This window comes from Tursiops truncatus, chromosome 18, assembly GCF_011762595.2.
Source record: "Tursiops truncatus isolate mTurTru1 chromosome 18, mTurTru1.mat.Y, whole genome shotgun sequence".
In the NCBI taxonomy this organism is placed as follows: Eukaryota; Metazoa; Chordata; class Mammalia; order Artiodactyla; family Delphinidae; genus Tursiops; species Tursiops truncatus.
In genome coordinates, this window is record NC_047051.1 from 19,188,245 (window position 1) to 19,209,540 (window position 21,296).

At 40.1% G+C, this 21,296-nt stretch overlaps 1 protein-coding gene across 4 annotated transcripts in view; it reads left to right on the forward strand.

Moving 5' to 3' along the window:
• Window positions 1-8,793: 8,793 nt before the first annotated feature.
• Window positions 8,794-21,296, forward strand: part of SUCLA2 (succinate-CoA ligase ADP-forming subunit beta) — a 48,225-nt gene continuing 35,722 nt past the window's right edge. For 2 of the 4 annotated variants that reach the window (XR_012327670.1, XR_012327671.1), the window contains exons 1-2: window positions 8,794-8,934; window positions 15,943-16,123. Coding sequence is in view for 1 of the 4 variants with exons in the window: in XM_019936579.3 (XP_019792138.2) it covers window positions 8,845-8,934; window positions 15,943-16,123 (271 nt within the window). In the remaining 3 variants the exon portion in view is untranslated. Of the gene's footprint in view, window positions 8,935-12,295; window positions 12,461-15,942; window positions 16,124-21,296 lie in introns of those variants that run through there. The other 2 variants (XM_019936579.3, XR_012327672.1) reach the window with 2 other exon arrangements.

A 21,296-nucleotide genomic window follows, 5' to 3' on the forward strand; every position in this document is an offset into this window, starting at 1 on the left:
TCACACCAGCTGGCATTGTTACTATTCATAGAAAATGGAGTAGACATTGGAGGCTTTCCCTTCACTTCTGTATCCTTCACTTAGGGTGCAATGGGCCGAAGAGTACAACAGCCCTTGACCATGGCCAGTAGCCAAAGGGAAGCCATTCTTCATGTTAATGAGATGGATTTCACCTTTTAAAACCAGCTGGAACTGTCTTATGGAGCGATTTTAGATAAGCTTTCCTAAACAAAGAAATTATTTCAAGGCTTATTTAGAATAGGATGTAGGTACAATTTTGATACCCCACACTCCAGTGAGGATTAAGTAAGCCTCTTTTGTCCGTTTTTCAATGGGGTTGTTTGTCTTCTTTTTCCTTTTAGTGCACTAATTATACAAATGTGTTAGAGTGCTACAGGTCAATCTACAATAATTAAAATTAAATTTAAGGTCTGAAGGAATTTATTTTCAAATGCCTGCTCACATCAACTGATGAGTATTATTTCATTTATCAAAGTTAGATACAACCTCAGAAAGGTAACGCAGAAGATGCAACAATTAATTCAGGTATATACTAGCTTCTATAGATTTGATAGAATATCATAGAAATGATACTTCTGTTTCACTTGATGCATAAATTCTATGAACAATTCCTGACCAATAGATAGGATGGCTGCAAACCATTTCTTAACAATTTTTCCCAATGCTTGGATCACACTTTGAAACACTTTGGTTATAATGCACTTACCCAAGGCCTTGCAATGCCATGATGAAATGTTCTACTATTTATCAGAGTAAGCTTTATAAAATTCTTGCTCAGATAATAAAAAGACAAGAAATTAAAATGACAAGTTTCCTTTACCAGTTAATTTCAAGATAAAATTCTTAAACTAAAAATTGATATTTACATTCAAATCAACAATCTGAAAATTATCCATGTGCCTGGCTAACCTGCTGTCTAATTTTAGATTAATTTCATTAATTAGGTCATTGACTTATTCAGTGAACATTTATTGAGTGTCCAAAATATGTAATTGACTCATAAACATCCTATGGTAATGAAAAAGACAAAACCCTCCTGCTTATGTTCTATATTCTAAGCATAATCATGTAATTCCTAAGTGGTTTATTTATTTGGAAACTTAGGACCTACAAATAAGAGTAATGATAACAGGGATTTCCCTGGTGGTCCAGTGGTTAAGACTCCGAGCTCCCACTGCAGGGGGCATGGGTTCGATCCCTGGTGAGGGAATTAAGATCCCGCATACTGCATGGTGTGGCCAAAAATAATAATAATAATAATAATGACAACAATAATAAGTAATATATTTTGAGAGCTATGTGCCAAGCACTGTTGTAAATGTTAAATATTTATGAATTTATTTGGCCCTCATGACAATCCACTGAAGTAGGTACTCAGCAGTCATCCTCAGCTTGTCAATGAAGACACTGAGGCACAGAGAAGTTAATGTCCAGCATCACATGGATTTCTTTTTTAACATCTTAATTGGCATCACATGGATTTTAATGGTAGAGCTGAAATTGTAGCCCAGGTTGTCTGGCTTTGTAGTCCATGCTCTTCACTACGACATTGCTCTGCTTGGATGGGCACTAAATGAATGAATAAATGAATGAATGAGTATCTAGTTTAGCCCCGGTACATAGCCAAGAATTGCATACCTAAACCTGGCCAGCAATCTTGCAAATGCATACCTCAACTAATAAGGGCCTCAGGCCTGTTGTAGCGACTAGCATCATGGCCAGAGGATGGACAGTATGCTCTACTTTCAGTTGGCACTGTCATGTTTGCACAGGAAAGAGAACTCATTTTCTATATTCAATACCTATCTCCACCTAGGTGTGCCGTTCTCCTTGGACAATGTCTCTCAGGAGTGGGGCATTGTTTTCTCTGACAGATTACAGGGCAGGCTGGTCAGGAAAAAGAATGATCATTTGTAACATGTAATACTTTGGTGTAGCTTTTCCGAATTTGTTAAAGAAACAAAGGAGAGCTAGCAGGGGTTTGGAAAGCCTTGGATTTGAGGAAACAACTTTAGTTTGTCCTGTGTTGGTTGTTGGGGGAATAAGGGATAATTTATGATGGTTTACAGAATGGGAGCACTTTAGTACCCAGAAGGGAACCCAGAGGATACCTAGCCCATTCTCTCATGTTACACATAAGAATCTGAAGCATGAGGTGGTTACTTGACTGCCCCAAGTTTACATTGCTAGGTAATGGGAAAAATCTGTTACCATTGCCAGATCCTCCCCTCCCCTGCATCTTAAAAAATTACTTTTTGCTCTTTGGAGTCCTAGGACAACTTAACAGAAGACAAAGATCACTATGGCAGATACTCCCTTGGAAGATTTTATTTTCCTACACTCAAAGAACCACATGAGAAACAGCCATTCTAGTGAGCTAAGCTGGTTTCAAACTTGTACTTTTTTTTTTTTTTTTTTGCAGTACGCGGGCCTCTCACTGTTGTGGCCTCTCCCGTTGCGGAGCACAGGCTCTGGACGCACAGGCTCAGCGGCCATGGCTCACCGGCCCAGCCGCTCCGTGGCATGTGGGATCTTCCCGGACTGGGGCACGAACCCGCGTCCCCTGCATCGGCAGGTGGACTCTCAACCACTGGGCCACCAGGGAAGCCCTCAAAAGTGTACATTTTTGACAGACATTCAGCTCACAAGGAAATTCTTCTCCCAAAACATCACTGCACACTGTTCTAGTTTCAGCCTCTTCCTATCATCACACCCTCATTGTATCAGGGTGGGGGATGGAGGAAAGACAAATACTGTTCTTGCTGTGACTTCTGCCATTTACCCTGTATGTATGTGTGTGTGTGTGTGTGTGTGTGTGTGTGTGTGTGTGTGTGTGTGTGTTGGGCAGGGGCTGGAGAGGAGGGAGACTGGATTCCCTTTTTATCTTCTTGGGCATTTTTTGTATTGTATGCTCTTTCCCACTAACTCACATTTCTGGTTTTACTAGTCATCTTGCTCCTTGGGTTTCTCTATTAGGTGAAACCTCAAGTTAACTTGCCCTTAATACTGCCTAGGGGAAGGGCAAAGAGCACTGAAGACAATGGGAGTAGAGTTATTTATAACAGGCGGCTCTACTTAATAACTAAACACAGAAAAACATAGCATTGTTTAATCTTGTAGTACCCTGGTACCACTCTTCTCCTATTTGGGGGGAGAAAATAAAATATAATCCATTTTTCAATAGAGACCATCCTACCAGAAATAGATCTGGATTCCAGAACTATTAACTTTGTATTTTTTTCATGTTCCTTCACAATTTGGGCTAACATTTGTTGAGCACTTACTCCAGCCACTATTTCAAGTACTTTTACCCAATTTAACTCATTTCATTTACATGATGACTTTAGGGCTGGTATTGATGTACACTTATTTTTTTTCACTATTGTGTGTGTGTGTGTGTGTGTGTATTTTTGGCTACAAGGCATGTGGGATCTTAGTTCCCAGACCAGGGATTGAAACTGCGCCCCCTGCATTGGAAATGTGGAGTCTTAACCACTGGACCGCCAGAGTAGTCCCTGTACATCTATTTTAAAGGTAGAGAAACTGAGGCATGAAAAGTTGAAGAAACTTTCCCAAAGTCATAAAGTGGTAAAGCCAGGATTTGTGTCCAGGCAGTCTAGCTCTATATTCCACACTATTATCCACATGCTAGATGCATGCATAATTGTGTCCTTTTCATTGTATCACATGTGTGTGATTAGTGCACTCACAAAAGGTGCATGTTCTGATGACAAATTGAAATTATCATGGAGTAATCACAGTTCAGGTAGACAGAAATAGAGTCGGGCGGCCATTGAGAATCTGGTCTCAGATACATCTCTGCATCACGGAAAACCTGAACTTTCTTTGAACTGTACCAGACCTAAGGACACCACCAGCTGTATTCAGAATAACGCCTGCCAGCTGCAAACTTATGGTCTCGAGGTCTTCCCTTGTAACTATGCCACTATTTTGGACCCCAACCAATTGTTACTTACCAAGCACCCTTACTTCTTGCCATCTCCAATTATAACTGTTGATACACAATTCATGTAACTATCATTTATAGATTAAACTAAGATTTTGAGATGAGGAGATCATTCCGGATTATGGTTGGCCCTAAATGTACATGTATCCTTATAAGAGAAAAGCAGAAGGAGATTTGACACAGATAGAAGAGAAGGAGGCAGAGGTTGAAGTAACGTGGCTACAGGCTAAGAAGTGCCAGTATCCACCAGAAGCTGGAAAAGTCAAGGAACAGATTTTCCCCTAAATCTTCCAGACGGAGCATGTCCCTGCTGACACCTTCAATTTGGCCCAATGATAAGGATTATGGACTTCTGGTTTCAGAACTGAGGATTAATGTCTGTTGTTTTAAAGCCACCAAGTTTGTGGCAATGTGTTACAGCAGCTATTGGAAGTGAATACACCCACGTTTACAAATGTAGAACCTGAAACTCAGGGAGAGTAAAAAACTTGTTTAAGACCATACTGCTAGCAGGTGGCCAAACTGGAATTCAAATCCAGGTCTATTGACTTTAAATCCAATGCTCATCCGCGGATGCCTCCTCCCTTACTGAGCTCCTTCCCTCAGTGAGACAGAGAGGATCATAGAAAGAGCAAGACAGAAGTGGTTGTCACCTTTGGGTGCTTATCAGAGACATTAGGGGAACTTTTACAAAATACCACTCTAGGACCCACCCTGGACAACTGAATTAGACTCTTTGGTGGTGGGGCCCAAGTAAAGGTATTTTTAAAAGCTCTCCACGTGATGCTAGGGGCAGCCAAGGTTGAGAACCAGCGGTGCAGTGATTCCAAGTTGATTCCATATATTCATGTTTATGAAAATATTTGTATATTTTTCTACATTTGAATTTGAATTCTATTATTAACTGTTATTGCATCAGTGCCAGAAACTTACCCTTTGTTAAATTAGGATCTCTCTCTCTCCCTCCTCTTTAGATCCAGGAGATACGTGCAGGACAGACCAGCAGGGAACATCTAGTCCTTGGCATATACTTAACTAAGCTGGCATACACTGATACACCCTCTTCTTGTATGCTCTGGGTCATTTCTCCTTATAGGTCTATCCTTTCTTGTTCTGGCCTGCTGGCTCTCCATGCTTGTCGACATAACTCTCAAGGGTTCAGAAAGCCCTTGTAGACTTTCGCAAATCCTGAGAATATTATTCAGCTCCATCTGCAGGGGTGCACCAGCCTGCCAGAGGTTTCCACCCCTGTGCCATCCCTGTACTCAAGGGATTTTGAATCTCCCTCCAGTGCTCCTTGTTTTAGATTCCAGAATCTCTTTGGGGGTGGAATTGCCTTTTGTCCTGGAGACAGTGGCATTGGCAAGTACGCAGCAAGGGGACCTTCCTCAAGGAACCACCAGACAGTGTCTTGCTTCCCTTCTACTCTCCTGCCCATTGTCTCGAGGGGCAAGGTAATTCCAATTCTATTTCTGAGGCATAAACCTTCCTTGAGTCCTACTGGACTTTGACTTAAAGTTCAGTCTCTTGCAATTCAAGGCTCTTAAACTTGCAATTCAAAACCTGTCCTCTGCTGGTCTGCACTATCATTTTTTTCTTTAGGTGATGAATACTTTTATCTAAATGGTGTGAAAGGTAAAGGATTAAAGAAGAAGATTTGAATCTCAGTTGTTATCTCAAATTCTCATCCTGCCACCCAGAATTGGGTTCAAATATTGTGCTGCAACAGCCAAGTAAAAGCTGTGACACTGGGCAAGTTACTTACTGTTTCTGAGCCTCAGTTTTCCTTTATGTAAAATGCAGGATTTGTTGTGAGGATTAATATGCAAATGTATGTTTCTCTCTCTGTTGCCACTGCCATTCAAGGGTGGGCTAGATGAGGTTTCTCCTTCTACCATTTCTGAGGCTTCAAGAGAACTAAGAGAAATCTTGTGTAAACATCCAGCTGTCCCATGTTGTGTTACTGATCTTCCTTCACCCCCAAACTTTAGTTCAAGAGACTGTATATATCTGGTTAGTTTCTTTCTCTTGCAGAGGTTGGATGTGTAAAATGGAGTAAGATGAAAACCAGAGAATTCTGAAAATGTCTCACGGCAAAATAAAGGATGGGGAAAAAAAGAAAAAAGAAAGAAAATGGATGTAAGAATCTGGCACTAGAAACTAAGTGTTCAGTAGATGGCTGTTATTCATCTTAGCCCTCAGAAGTTTGGGGTAAGCAGATATGTTGCAAGTTGTTTCTACAGCACTTTGTAATTGTATTAATTCTATAGTTAACAATAGGACAGTTTAGCTAAGGCTTTGCTCTGGGCATTGAAATGTAGAGGGTGTAAACCTTTAATGTTTTTAAAAAACTGTGAAAATTTTAATTTAAAAATTAAAATTAAATTTCCCTCAGGAAATTTCTTTTGCCTTTCTTCCTGCATACCATCCTACCATTAATCACCTAGTAAAAGGAAGAGACAGACAAAGTGGGAGACTAAAGGTTAAGGATAGGAATGCCATTGTACCCGAAGAACAATTCTTCCTCTCCCCTCTTCCTCAAGGATTCTCCCTCCTACCTCTCCCAACTTAAAAAAAAAAAGCAAACCAAGACCTCAGCGTCTATTTTCCTTAATCACACTCTGCTATCCTTTACTGCTCATTACTAGTTTCTAAGATCCTTGTAGATAAGGACTGCACAAGTTTTTGCTGTGCAAAAAGTAGTTTCTTGATAAAATGATTTTATTTTTTAAGGCTCGTTGTGTAGTGGTGAAGCACTTAGCAGGTATGACGCCCATCATCATTTTGCCTACCTATCTAGAGGTACAGAGCTCTGAGCACAGCCAAGAAATGCTGTGGGACGAGTTTGCTGCCACCTCCTTGCCTACACTTCCAAAGGAGCTGGGGCCCATGGGACCTGCATGTGCTCTCTCTCACTCCTCCTATTCCCTACTTCTGCTGTTGCTGTTCTCGTTTTTGAGCTAGTATTGCAGAGGGCACGGCAGTGGAGATGTTTTCTTTAATGAATCACCTATGACCGACGTGAAGCTTGTGAAGCCAAGTTAACCCAGTCAGGATCCTAGCCGGGCTATAGCATTACATCTTATTTTAGTATGCTGACTTATTCTGGGTTTACCCACGTGCCCTTTAAATAGCTGGCCTTGGACTCAGATGGTTGGTGGTACTTGGTAGCTCAACTACTGTGTCTACTGTCAATTAAAAAGAGCTGGCTTGAAAATAAGTATAAGCTCTATTCGTATCTGATGGGATAGCTGTTCCTAACAGAAACCGGTAGGTCTCAATGCTGGGTTTTGGGACATTATCCAGATTTTATTTGATTGGTTAGATTGGGCAGTAGAAAGGTGGAGCAAGAGACATATGAACTGCTAATGTTTGTTTCCCCTCTTCCTGTTTCAAAATGCACAAAATATCAATTAGCGATGAAAGGAGCCTTGAGGTCAGTCCCTGCATGAGTGTCAATGAAACAATAAAGTCTTTGAGAAAGTCCTACCTTTAAGAACCTAAGAGATTTGGGTGGGGGGGGGGAAGGGGGGATGCAAAAAGCTCCTTTCCATTCCCTAATTCAATAGGCTGCTTGTTTTAGATTCACTTTTTCATTGCACAGTGCTGTTCTGTGGATCGGGTCACTGTGCATCAGAGGTAGGTGCCAGAGCCTGGCTAATGTCTGTCAGCAATGCCCACTTACTCTTAGGTTAAGATCTTGCCCACAGAAATCGCTTTGACACATTTTAAAGCTCACTGTTCAGAGCAGAATAGGCACCCAGTCATTTGTCCAGTGGTCAACTCTTTGGTGGGGCACATGTCATCTCAGGGTTTTCCATGCACAATGTGTGCATGTGATTCACCTGCAGAACTCTAAGAAATACAGATGCCCTGACTCCACTCCTTAGATGGGTTCTGGTGAAAGTATTTTTTAAAAAAGCTTCCCAGGTGATTCTGATACATCTTCTGGGTTGGTAACGTGGATAGCGAATGTTGTCCCCCATTCCACTTACTCAAGGATCAAGCCATCATCAGCCACCGGAGCCCCGGACACACACACCTCCTCTCCTGGGTGTGCCCCGAGGGGAATTCAGGATGGAGAAAAACAGGAAGCATTCTGTGCTCTGGATACTGGTCCTAGTTAGTTAAGATGCATTTCTGAGGAATAATTTCAACGAACCCAGATCCTTGCATCTTCCCATACCTAGAAAGGCACTAAAATCATTAACTTGAGATGTCTGCTCTTTGTGATTAGCAGTGATCCTTTTACGTTCGACTACATGTTTTTTTTTTCCCCACCAAAAAACTCCTGTACAACCTGGCTCCTCCCTTACATTTTTGGAGCAGTTCCTCAGAGCTGAGAGGTGTCTCCCGGCAACAGTTCTCAGTAACCAGTGGCTGAGCATCTTCTCTTAGAGGACAGAACCGCTCTGTTTTACTCACTGCTGTATCCCAAAGCTCAACTGCAGTGTTTGGCACAAAACCGACATGCAGTTCTTATTTTCTGAATCTTAAAGAGATGAGGCACCTGAGGCTCAGAGAACTTAAGATCACACAGGTGGTGGCGCTAGTCGTCTCCCTATTACATTTCGCTAGGAAAACTTCAGGTTGCTGAGCGATGGCCGAAGGTCGTTTATTGAGGCTGCGGTGAACAGTTACAAAGGTCAAAGTTTGCTCTACGCCCGCCAAGCCCAGCTTCTCAGGAGCAATTCCTGCTTTGCCTGCCTGGGGCGAGCCGCCGCAGCAGTTAACCCTAGACTCCGCCCCATGGGCGGGGCCAGGGGCGGTCCGCGTGTCGGGAGCCGCTGCGTCGGCAGCCGCCTAGAGCTTCTGCGTCTGCGCGCGGCGCCCAGGAGCCTGGGTCGGACTCAGAAATGGCGGCCTCCATGTTCTACAGCCGGCTCTTGGCTGCCGCCACCCTTAGGAGCCACCGGTCCCGGACGGCGCTGCAGGCCGCTGCCCAGGTATTGCGGCCCAGCCCGCCCTCGCTTTGAGGGTCGGCAGGAGAAAGGGCGAGGTGGGGGACTGGCTCCTGTGGGCGAGGTGTGAGGGGGTCCGGGGCCCGGTTCGGGGTCACTCCGCAGTCGGTGACATTGGGTATCAGGGGGTGCCCCGCCGAGCCGGCGGGCGGCTTGCCCGGGAGTGCTGCCCGCCAGGACTGCGAGCGGGCTCTTGTTTGCGCTTTTCTGTTTCAGGCTTAAGTTTGCGAGGAGCTCCAGCATTCTGGCGAGGGCTGCTCACCCAGTTATTGAGGGGGCGGCGGGGAGCCAGGGTGGGCTCCGTGTGGAGAGGTGGCGGCCGGACGCTTTCTCCTGCTGCTCCGGCGTCCGGCGCGGTGGACCGAGGTTTCTGCGGCCCCTCTTTGGGGAGGGGGAAAATGCCCTTCAGATGTACTTTTGTGTCTCTTGGAAGCTGTCACACGTAGGAGTGGCTTCACAGAACCAGCCGTGCTTGCTGACTGGCCTTTTCTGGGACGAGGCCGGGAAGTTTCCCATCTCCGCCAAGTAGTGGTGTACTGTTCTGCTTAATAGCGGTAATGACATGATGTTTACCAGCTTACCAACTGGGGAAATAAGATAGTCTTTTGGATCACTTCATTTTTGCATGGAATATAGTATAATAGACGCAGGGTGTGTGCGTGTGTGTGTGTATAATAGACGCAGGATATGTGTGTGTGTGTTTATGATAGACGCAGGGTGTGTGTGTGTGTAAGTGTGTAAGTAACGGAGCAAGGGCTTGTGTGCCCGTGGCACAGAAAGCGAAACTGTCAGGGGTTGTTTGCAGCAAAGTAAGCGTTTATTTGCAGCGCGCCAAGCAAGGGAGTGTGAGACAAGACACAAATCCACTACAACTTGGTCTTTGAGTTAGGAGTTGTTTTTAAAGGGGAAGAACAAAGAAGCTGGGATTAATCATTGGCTTGTGTAACTTCTGTGACATTTCTTAATTCTAGTTTCAGAGGGTCAGGTTGTCTCCTGTTTATGGTTCTCTGGCCAAATGGTCCATGGCTTGGGGGCCTATTAGCTCATCTTGCCCTGGAGAAACAACCTGAGTTTGTACTTTAATGATGGTATGTGCAATAGCAGTTTTAGTGCATTAATGGTGTTATCAACACAGCAATTTTAGTCATTTGACTCTGGTTGATCAGTGTTCAGTTAGCACAGGATTGAAGTTGGAGGGGACAAGAAAGGGAATAAGCTTTTGGGTAGAGAGATTAATCATAAGTTCAGTAAGGGAACTTGGTTGTAGGAGGGCTCAGTTGGAGCATTTATTGTAGGCCAGGGACTGTGCCAAGCATTTTACATGTAATCTCTCAGTAGGCTTTTCAGCAACACTGTAAGTCAGTCATTAATTTCCACATCATTGATGGAGAAACCTTGGCTAAGAGAACGAGTAATTTGGTCTAGGTCACCAAGCAGGTGAGGTCATAGCTGAGGCTTAATTCCAGAAGTGTCTGGCTCTAAAACCTGTGTGCTTGAATCTGCTCTACGGTTTTTCCTAGAGCATAAGAATTAATTCTTTCCAACATTGACACTGATAAACTTGTGGAAGGGCATGATTAGCTTCCTAAGTCAATTCCAGAATTTTAGGTTGTGTTCTGAAGTAACCTCAGACATGTCGTAAATGAATTGATTTAGACTTTTTTTTTTCTTTTTAAAGCTATTCATACTTTCAACCTAGTGAATTCTGTGAGTTTGCTTCTTAATAGGAGAAGTGATACTTTTTTGGCCTTGAACTTCCCTCTTATGGGTCTTAAAGGGGGCTGTCTAGTTTTTAGAAAATGAGACTTTGGTGAACAAATATGTTTCCATTCTTAACATTGTTTTTATACTTTTGGAAATTTACCTTTAAAAGTCTTTATCTCTCCATATAGAGATGCCTATTATATTGTCTTAAACACCTTCTCTTCCACCCTCACATTAAGTAATATAGCTTTAGAGTTTGGAATCACCTTAGTCTAACCCCTTGCTTTTTTTTAAATTTAATTTTTGTCTTATATTGGAGTATAGTTAATTTACAGTGTTGTGTTAGATTCAGGTGTACAGCTAAGTGATTCATTTATACATATATCCATTATTTTTCAAACTCTCTTCCCATACAAGTTATTACAGAATATTGAGTAGAGTTCCCTGTGCTATACAGTAGGTCCTTATTGATTATCTATTTTATATATAGTAGTGTGTATATGTCAATCCCTATCTCCTAATTTATCGCTCCACCTCCCCCACCCCCACCCCCAACGTTTCACCTTTGGTAACCATAAGTTTGTTTTCTGTGTCTGTGAGTCTGTTTCTGTTTTGTAAATAAGTTCATTTGTATCAATTTTTTTGTTTTTTAGATTCCGCATGTAAGTGATATGATATGGTATTTGTCTCTCTCTGTCTGACAGACTTCACTTAGTATGATAATCTTTAGGTCCATCCATGTTGCTGCAAATGGCATTATTTCATTCTTTTTTTATGGCTGAGTAGTATTTCATTGTATATGTGTACCACATCTTCTTTATCCATTCGTCTTTCGATGGACATTTAGGTTGCTTCCACGTCTTGGCTATTGTAAATGGTGCTGCAGTGAAAATTGGGTCTAACCTCTTGCTTTTGTACATGGGGACATAGAGGTGCAGGGCCTAAGGAATCTTGTTCAAGGTCACCCACTGAGTTTAGCAAATTCTCTTAAACATTTTGTTTAGTTCTCTGACCCTTTTCCAGTTTCTCTGTATCTTTTGTCCAGTGTATATTTGGTAAAAATAGTTCAGGTTAAATAATTTAAGGTATCTTCTTGTTTGTTGTGAATCATACTCCCCAGTAACTACATTTTTCCACTTTTGACTAAGTATTATTTAAACTAGGTATGTGATTGGATAGGTGGTGGGGTAGGAATTTGGCCAGGAATTTGTGGCCTTTTGGCAGTAGGAGTCTTCTAAGTGATAATATCAGGAAAGAAAAATACTTAAATGTGGGAATCTTTGTGATTATGCAGTGATTTGTATTACCAACATAATTCACAGCTGATGATATTTCAAGTTACAACTTCTAGTGGTGCAAGGAAAGGATTATCAAAATATTTCAGATATTTAAAAAAAACTTTAAAGTGGTATAAAAAGCTATCAGCAATACCTTATGAGTACTACTAATTCTTTGTAAATAAAGATATTTGAAAATACATATAGATATTTGAAAGAAACCATAAAAATAAACTTAAGAGTTTTTTCTTTTCTTTTTTTTTTTTTTTTTTTGCTGTACGCGGGCCTCTCACTGTCGTGGCCTCTCCCGTTGCGGAGCACAAGCTCCGGACGTGCAGGCTCAGCGGCCATGGCTCACGGGCCCAGCCGCTCTGCGGCATGTGGGATCTTCCCGGACCGGGGCACGAACCCATGTCCCCTGCATCGGCAGGCGGACTCTCAACCACTGTACCACCTGGGAAGCCCTATACTTAGAGTTTTGCATCATGGATTTATCCTCAGCCTTTTTTGGAAAAATTTCAAACTGATAGGTATGTTCCAGCCAGTACATTGAACACCCGTATTGCCTTCACCTACATTTAACTTTATGCCACATTTGCTTTATCTTTAAAAAAATTATATGATATGTATGTATGTATAAATTATATTCATTTATTTTTGCTGAACCGTTTGAAAGTAAGTTGCAGGTATCATGGCACTTCTTCACCCTTAGATGTTTCAGTGTATGTCTCTTAAGAATAAGGACATTCTCCTAAATAACCACAATATAGTTATCATACTTAGGAAATTTAAAATTGCTGAAATACTTATATCTAGTGTGTAAGTCAGATTCACATTTCCCCAGTTGTCCCCAAAGTGTCCTCTATAAATGTTAGATTTTTTTTTTTTTTTTTAACTAGGATCAGGCCTCTATGGTATTTTTTTCTGGTCTGTCCAGCTAATTTGGTGCCACTTAGTGACTGTGATTGCTCTTATATGTGTTGCAGCTGTTTGTTTATACATCTGTGAACTCTGTGGTTGGCCTCATTCTTTATGTGTTCCTGGTAGTGTCTGGTATATAGGCATTCAAAAATGTTTCAGTGTATGACTATTTTCGTCAAGCTTATGCTAGGTACTCCCCCTTTCCCCCTTATTTTTATTATTTTGAGGTATAGTTTATGTACAGCAAAGTGCATAATTTATGTACAACTTCAGTGGATAGCTAGATTAATTTTTACGTAGGTGTCCATGTACATAATGGTGTAGCCACCATTCAGATCAAGATATACATACAGTGTTTTTAGCTCTCAGAAGGCACTCTCTTTACCAATACTCACCAACAGAAGGTAACCACTTATTCTGACTTCCATCACTGTATGTTAATTCTGACTGGGTCCGAACTATATAAAAAGAAATCATATAAGTATGTATTCTTGTGTCTGTCTTCTTTCCCTTAAAATTATATTTGTGAGATTAATCCATTGTTTTGTGAGCAGTAGGTTTTTTCTTTTTTGCTCTGTAGTATTCTATTATATTAATATACTACAATTTACCCATTCTTCTATTGATGGGCAATTGAGTCATTTCCATTTTTTTGTCTATATGAATAAGCCTGCTATGAGCATTCTTATATATGCCTTTTGATAGATTAAGCACTCATTTCTGTTGAGTATATACCCAGGAATGAGATTTCACAAGGTAGATGTATACTGAAGTTTGGGAAGTTGTTGGTTTTTAATATTAAAGTGAAACTAAATCAGGGAATTGAGCTACCCAAGAGAAATGTTATCCAGGATTTTAGCTTACCAGATGAATCAGAAATAGCTTGCTATTCTATGTGATTGATTTGTTAGACTAGTGGTTCTCAAACTGTAGCGTGCTTAAGAATCAGCTGAATAACTGTTTACAAGTGCAGATTTCTTGTGGCCCAGTCCAGAGGCTCTGATTTTATAGATGAAAGGGGGACCCTGGAATCTGCATTTTTAGAGGCATTCCCAGGTAATTTTGATGCAGACTTTCCTCTTTAAGAATCAGACTGTTTTGGGCTTCCCTGGTGGCACAGTGGTTGAGAGTCCGCCTGCCGATGCAGGGGATATGGGTTCGTGCCTCGGTCCTGGAAGATCCCACATGCCGTGGAGCGGCTGGGCCTGTGAGCCATGGCCGCTGAGCCTGCACGTCTGGAGCCTGTGCTCCGCAACGTGAGAGGCCCGCGTACTGCAAAAAAAAAAAAAAAAAAAAAATCAGACTGTTTTGTATAAGATTTCTTTGAATTCAGTTTTTATGATACTGTTTCGTATGTACAACGTTTCAGTATTCTGTATTCTGTGTGGAGATAATGGGAATGTATGGGTGGATAACACTTAAATGTGTGATTCCAGTGCAGTTTTCCAAGGCTTTCATAGCACTTAATTTGTTCTACATATTGCCATATAAAGTTGATAGGATTGAGGAGTTTGAAAAAAGGGAGGGAGGTGTTTCTGTGTGTTGTTAATGATGGGCTAAGACTAGGCTCTGACTTAGTGGAGCTTTGCGACCATAGATGCTAGAGATCTTCCTGATTGCATCCTTCCTTCAATAGTTCTCATTGTTGTGGCCTTGCCACCGGTGGCTGACAGCTCTCATAGTCATTTGTCTTTCATCAGTGACTTATTCAGCTGGTAGAGGGACACCTTATTTGTTTCCTACTTATTTCTTTTTGAAAAAATAATTCTTACTCAGCTCTACTGAGGGATATTTTAGTGGAGAAAACTCCTCCAGCTGTATGAAATAGCACATCTTATTTTTTTATTTTCTATCTCCTTACTCTTATTACTACTGTTTGATGTATTTTGTTTATTGTCTCTGCCTCCTCCTCCCCCCGACACACAAATACACACTAGATTGTAAGCTTTAGGTGCAAGGGTTTTGTTGGGTTCACCTCACTATTTCCAGTGTCTAGGTGCTCAGTAAGTTTTTGAATGAATGAATGTTCTACGTAGATTGAAAAAGGGAAGTTTGTAGGGCATTTCTTTCTTGGAAGCTTTCGCAGTCCAGTTGTGAAGGACATACACCTGAACTGGGTTTGTAAAGGAGACACCAGTTAAAGGAATCATTTAGAAGGAATGCATTAAAGATGATGTTGCAGATTGGTTCTCTGAGCTGTAATTTGCAGACTATTAGATGGAGAGTTTCATGGAGGAAGTTTACTGGAAAGTGATCTCTGGATCAACAACTGTGGGAGAGTGAAGGAAGGAGGACTGAATAGAGGGAGTCATAGAACTGTGGTGCAGTGCATTGGGGACCTCTGCTCTTCCTATGGAAGGTCTGCAGCTAGGATGGTCCTGAATTGTCCCAAATTGGGGTGAGGTGCCAGGTCTTTACATCCTTCCCTTAACCCTCATTGGCCAGTCATTGGCTGCAGGTTGACAGTGGGAAAGGAGGTATGACTTAAGGCAGGGAGGCTCCAGTGAGGGGACTCAGCTGAGACCTGTCAGCTGCCAACACTCCCAGCAGCTGGGCTATGAATGCTTTGGTCCCAAGGGAGGATCTGGGCAGCACACCACAATGTGCACTACAGATGAAGTAGGGGTTTGAGCTTCGAATGCATGAAAGCTTAATGCTACCAAATCATTCAGTTACCTCTAGTGTCAGGCAATTTGTTAGGTGCCGGAGGAAGGGTGGAGAGAAGAAAGATGGGAAGGATTTTTGATTTGGTGGAAATAGGAGATGGGTTTTAGATCTGCGAAATTCGGCATTGAGGTAGAAATGCTCTGTAGATCATTAGAGATACGGTAGTAAAGCTCAAATAAAAGATAAGGACTAGAGGTGATGAGGAAATAGTTAAAACTACAAGGGTAACATTTGATATTAGCTAGTAGATTAGCTCTTAGTTTTGTGTTGTAATTTACTCTGAATATTATATTTTGATGTCTTAATATAACAATTTTGTTATAGTTTTGAAGAACGGAGTACTCTAAAGTATTTTGAGAAGGTGTTTTTAACGAGAATTACTGCTAAATCACTCTCTGTATAAATATGTCCCCAATTTCTCTAGGTTCTGGGAAGTTCTGGATTATTTAACAACCATGGACTCCAAATACAGCAGCAACAGCAAAGGAATCTCTCACTACATGAATACATGAGTATGGAATTGTTGCAAGAAGCTGGCGTCTCCATTCCCAAAGGACACGTGGCTAAGTCACCAGATGAGGCTTATGCAATTGCCAAAAAATTAGGTACTAAATTAAGAAAAACTTATACTATCTCGACATGGGATCTTTGATAAGATATGAACTTTACTTTTGGTTTAATAACAACTTTTGGCTTTTATTTTATATTTAAAAAATAAGTTTTATTAACGTAAAAGAGAAGGTGGAACTTATGATTTTTGGCATCCTAAAATTATTATGAGATTATTCTGCGCCCCGTAGTGCTGATAACTTAAGAATCAAAGCTTCAGGAAGCTGAAGTCCTGTTTTTTTTTTACGTCTTTATTGGAGTATAATTGCTTTACAATGGTGTGTTAGTTTCTGCTTTATAATAAAGTGAATCAGTTACACATATACATATGTTCCCATATCTCTTCCCTCTTGTGTCTCCCTCCCTCCCACCCTCCCTATCCCACCCCTCCAGGCAGTCACAAAGCACCGAGCTGATCTCCGCTATGCGGCTGCTTCCCACTAGCTATCTACCTTACGTTTGGTAGTGTATATATGTCCATGCCTCTCTCTCGCTTTGTCACAGCTTACCCTTCCCCCTCCCCATATCCTCAAGTCCATTCTCTAGTAGGTCTGTGTCTTTATTCCTGTCTTACCCCTAGGTTCTTCATGACATTTTTTTTTCTTAAATTCCATATATGTGTGTTAGCATACGGTATTTGTCTTTCTCTTTCTGACTTATGAAGTCCTGTTTTTAGTTACAACTATGGGGAAGAAAATTCTGTCTGTGATGATTCTTCAGGGAAATGGTGACAGAAAATCTTACCTGTTTATGCGATTGTAAAGAGAGGTCCAGTATTTCTCCCGTCTTTTTTTTTGGACATGAAAAATAGAGAGCCAGAAGGGCGAAAAAAGAAGTTGAGCATTAGAATGTAAGCTCTATAAGAGCAGGGTTTGTTTGTCTTATTTTGTTCACTGATATATCCCAACCTCTTAAAGAGGGCCTGACACTTAGGTAATCAATAAATGTTAATATCGTTAAATGAATTAAATAGTTGCCTATGTTTATTAGATTATTTTATTGATAACAGAAACAATAGGTTTTGTTAATTTGAATTTATATTAATCTTTTAATTAAAAAATAAATTTTGAGTTTGGAAAGTATGCTTCACTTTATATTTTTAAGGATTTAATAAGAGAAAATGATAATGAGTAATGTAATAGCTATACACTGCATTTTCTTCGTAGTAGTATTTAAAATCCCACCAATTTTATGTAGATTACCAAAATTAATCTCTTTTGTATGTACATTTGATTAATATGGTTTTAAATGTGCTTTGGTGGAGACTTCTATTAGTTTTTCAAGAAAGATGTGGAACATTTTAAACTGTTTAAAATTGTAAAAGTCTTCATCTCTATTTGTACTTATTTGTTTCTAGAATGGGTTTTTCTTTCAAAAGTGAGAGCATGTAGAAGATCAGAAAGTTGTCATATATTATATGATATGTTTTTGAATGAGGTAGCCTTGATTTCCTTGACTTGGAAGCATGTTTTTTTTTAAACATCTTTATTGGAGTATAATTGCTTTACAATGTTGTGTTAGTTTCTGCTGTATAACAAAGTGAATCAGCTATATGTATACATATATCCCCATATCCCCTCCCTCTTGCGTCTCCCTCCCACCCTCCCTATCCCACCACTCTAGCTGGTCACAAAGCACTGAGCTGTTCTCCCTGTGTGATGCAGCTGCTTCCCACTAGCTATCTGTTTTACATTTGGTAGAGTAAATATGTCAAGGAAGCATGATTTTTAATTTGCAGTTTTGTTTATTGTTAATCAGAGAAACAATTTTTTTTTTTTAAGGACTGATGGTTTTATTTATTTAGTACAGAATCCCAGGAGTGAAACTGCTGGCTTGAAGGGCATATACATACTTACTTACTTTATTTATTTAACATCTTTATTGGAGTATAATTGCTTTACAATGGTATGTTAGTTTCTGCTTTATAACAAAGTGAATCAGCTATACATATACATATATCCCCATATCTCCTCCCTCTTGTGTCTCCCTCCCATTCTCCCTATCCCACCCATGTAGGTGGTCACAAAGCACCGAGCTGATCCCCCTGTGCTAAATGGCCACTTCCCACTACCTGTCTATTTTACATTTGGTAGTGTATATATGTCCATGCCACTATCTCACTTCGTCCCAGCTTACCCTTCCCCCTCCCTGTGTCCTCAAGTCCATTCTCTATGTCTGTATCTTTATTCCTGTCCTGCCCCTAGGTTCTTCAGAACCATTTTTTTTTTTTAAGATTCCATATATATGTGTTAGCATATGGGATTTGTTTTTCTCTTTCTGACGTAATTCACTCGGTATGACAGTCTCTAGGTCTATCCACCTCACTACAAATAACTCAGTTTCGTTTCTTTTTATGGCTGAATAATATTCCATTGTATATATGTGCTACATCTTCTTTATCCATTCATCTGTCGATGGACACTTAGGTTGCTTCCATGTCCTGGCTGTTTAAGTAGTACTGCAATGAACATTGTGGTACATGACTCTTTTTGAATTATGGTTTTCTCAGGGTATATGCCCAGTAGTGGGATTGCTGGGTCATATGGTAGTTCTGTTTTTACTTTTCTAAGGAACCTCCATACTGTTCTCCATAGTGGCTGTATCAATTTACATTCCCATCAACAGTGCAAGAGGGTTCCATTTTCTCCACACCCTCGCCAGCATTTATTGTTTGTAGATTTTTTGATGATGACCATTCTGACCGGTGTGAGTCGATACCTCGTTGTAGTTTTGATTTGCATTTCTCTAGTGATTAGTGATGTTGAGCATCCTTTCATATGTTTGTTGGCAATCTGTATATCTTCTTTGGAGAAATGTCTATTTAGGTCTTCTGCCCATTTTTGGATTGGGTTGTTTGTTTTTTTGATATTGAACTGCATGAGCTTCTTGTAAATTTTGGAGATTAATCCTTTGTCAGTTGATTCATTTGCAAATATTTTCTCCCACTTTGAGGGTTGTCTTTTCATCTTGTTTATGTTTTCCTTTGCTGTGTAAAAGCTTTTAAGTTTCATTAGGTCTCATTTGTTTATTTTTGTTTTTATTTCCATTCCTCTAGGAGGTGGGTCAAAACGATCTTGCTGTGATTTACGTCATAGAGTGTTCTGCCTATGTTTTCCTCAAAGAGTTTTATAATATCTGGCCTTACATTTAGATCTTTAACCCATTTTGAGTTTATTTTTTTGTATGGTGTTAGGGAGTTCTAATTTCATTCTTTTATTCGTAGCTGTCCAGTTTTCCCAGCACCACTTATTGAAGAGGCTGTCTTTTCTCCATTGTATATTCTTGCCTCCTTTATCAAAGATAAGGTGACCTGTGTGTGTGTGTGTGTGTGTGTGTGTGTGTGTGTGTGTTTATCTCTGGGCTTTCTATCCTATTCCATTGATCTATATTTCTGTTTTTGTGCCAGTACCATACTGTCTTGATTACTGTAGCTTTGTAGTATAGTCTGAAGTTTGGGAGCCTGATTCCTCCAGCTCTGTTTTTCTTTCTCAAGATTGCTTTGGCTATTTGGGGTCTTTTGTGTTTCCATACAAATTGTGAAAATTTTTGTTCTAGTTCTGTGAAAAATGCCATTGGTGGTTTGATAGGGATTGCATTGAATCTGTAGATTGCTTGGGTAGTATAGTCATTTTCACAATGTTGATTCTTCCAGTCCAAGAACATGGTATATCTCTCCATCTATTTGTATCATCTTTACTTTCTCTCATCAGTGTCTTATAGTTTTCTGCATACAGGTCTTTTGTCTCCTTAGGTAGGTTTATTCCTAGGTATTTTATTCTTTTTGTTGCAGTGGTAAATGGGAGTGTTCCTTAATTTCACTTTCACATTATTCATCATTAGTGTATAGGAATGCAAGAGATTTCTGGGCATTAATTTTGTATCCTGCTACTTTACCAAATTCATTGATTAGCTCTAGTAGTTTTCTGGTAGCATCTTTAGGGTTCTCTATGTATAGTACCATGTCATCTGCACACAGTGACAGCTTTACTTCTCCTTTTCCGATTTGGATTCCTTTTATTTGTTTTTCTTCTGACTGCTGTGGAAACTTCCAAAGCTATGTTGAACAACAGTGGTGGGAGTGGACAACCTTGTCTTGTTCCTGATCTTAGAGGAAATGGTTTCCGTTTTTCACCATTGAGAATGATGTTGGCTGTGGGTTTGTCATATATGGCCTTTACTGTGTTGAGGTAAGTTCCCTCTATGCCTACTTTCTGGAGGGTTTTTTCATAAATGGGTGTTGAATTTTGTCGAAAGCTTAGGAAAACAATTCTTTTTATTCAGATTACAAGCAAGCTTCTTTTTATTCAGCAAAAGCCTTATGTAAATTCATAGTACTTTTGCTGAAATTTTTGTTAATTAATGGTGTCTTGTTGTTTGAACTTGTCCATGGTAAAAGATGTACCTCATTTTAACCTTTAAAATTCTATGTATGTTAGAGACTCTTAAGGGTCAAGACTTTAAGAAAACTCATAATTGTATTTCTGTAGTATTTCTTGCAAAGGCACTTTATTAACTACCTTCTTGAGATTCAGTCTTATATATATGACCTAAATGTTAATTTCTAAAGAAGACCCAGCTAAATAAGAAGGAAAATTTGGAAATGTAATTGAGAAAGTATAAGGTTTTCTTATCCTACCCTTCTATCCTTAAGGATGAATTTCAGACCCTTGACTTTGTTCTTTTATTTTGTTAGTTTAATCTCTTGAGTGATGCATATTTTGTTTACCAGTTCTTTCCTTCTTAATAATGCTGAAGGCATAAACTGTTTTTCATACCACTGATTAAAGGGCCTGATTTAATGAAGTCAGTGAAAGCTAGTATTTCTTTTTTTATTTCCAAATTATTATAATTAGTTTTCCATGTTTTCTCATTTAGTCAAATTTCACTGTTTTGTCAGAAAGAAATAATTTGTGTACAAACTTTTTCATAAAATGAGTAGGATTTATTCAGATGCCAGTTTCTTGATTTCTTTACTCATTGTAAAAATCTGTAATGATTTTTAGCTGTAGAAAAAGGAATAGTTAATATATATAGGATATACTGTAACTGTGAGTATTTCTGGCAAGTTCTCTGGAACCAGGACTTACAAGTAGTAAGGAGCAGGTAGGCAGCTCTGATTTTCAGCTCCTTGGAACAGAATGTATCTTGTTTATCTAGAAAGTGTGTCTT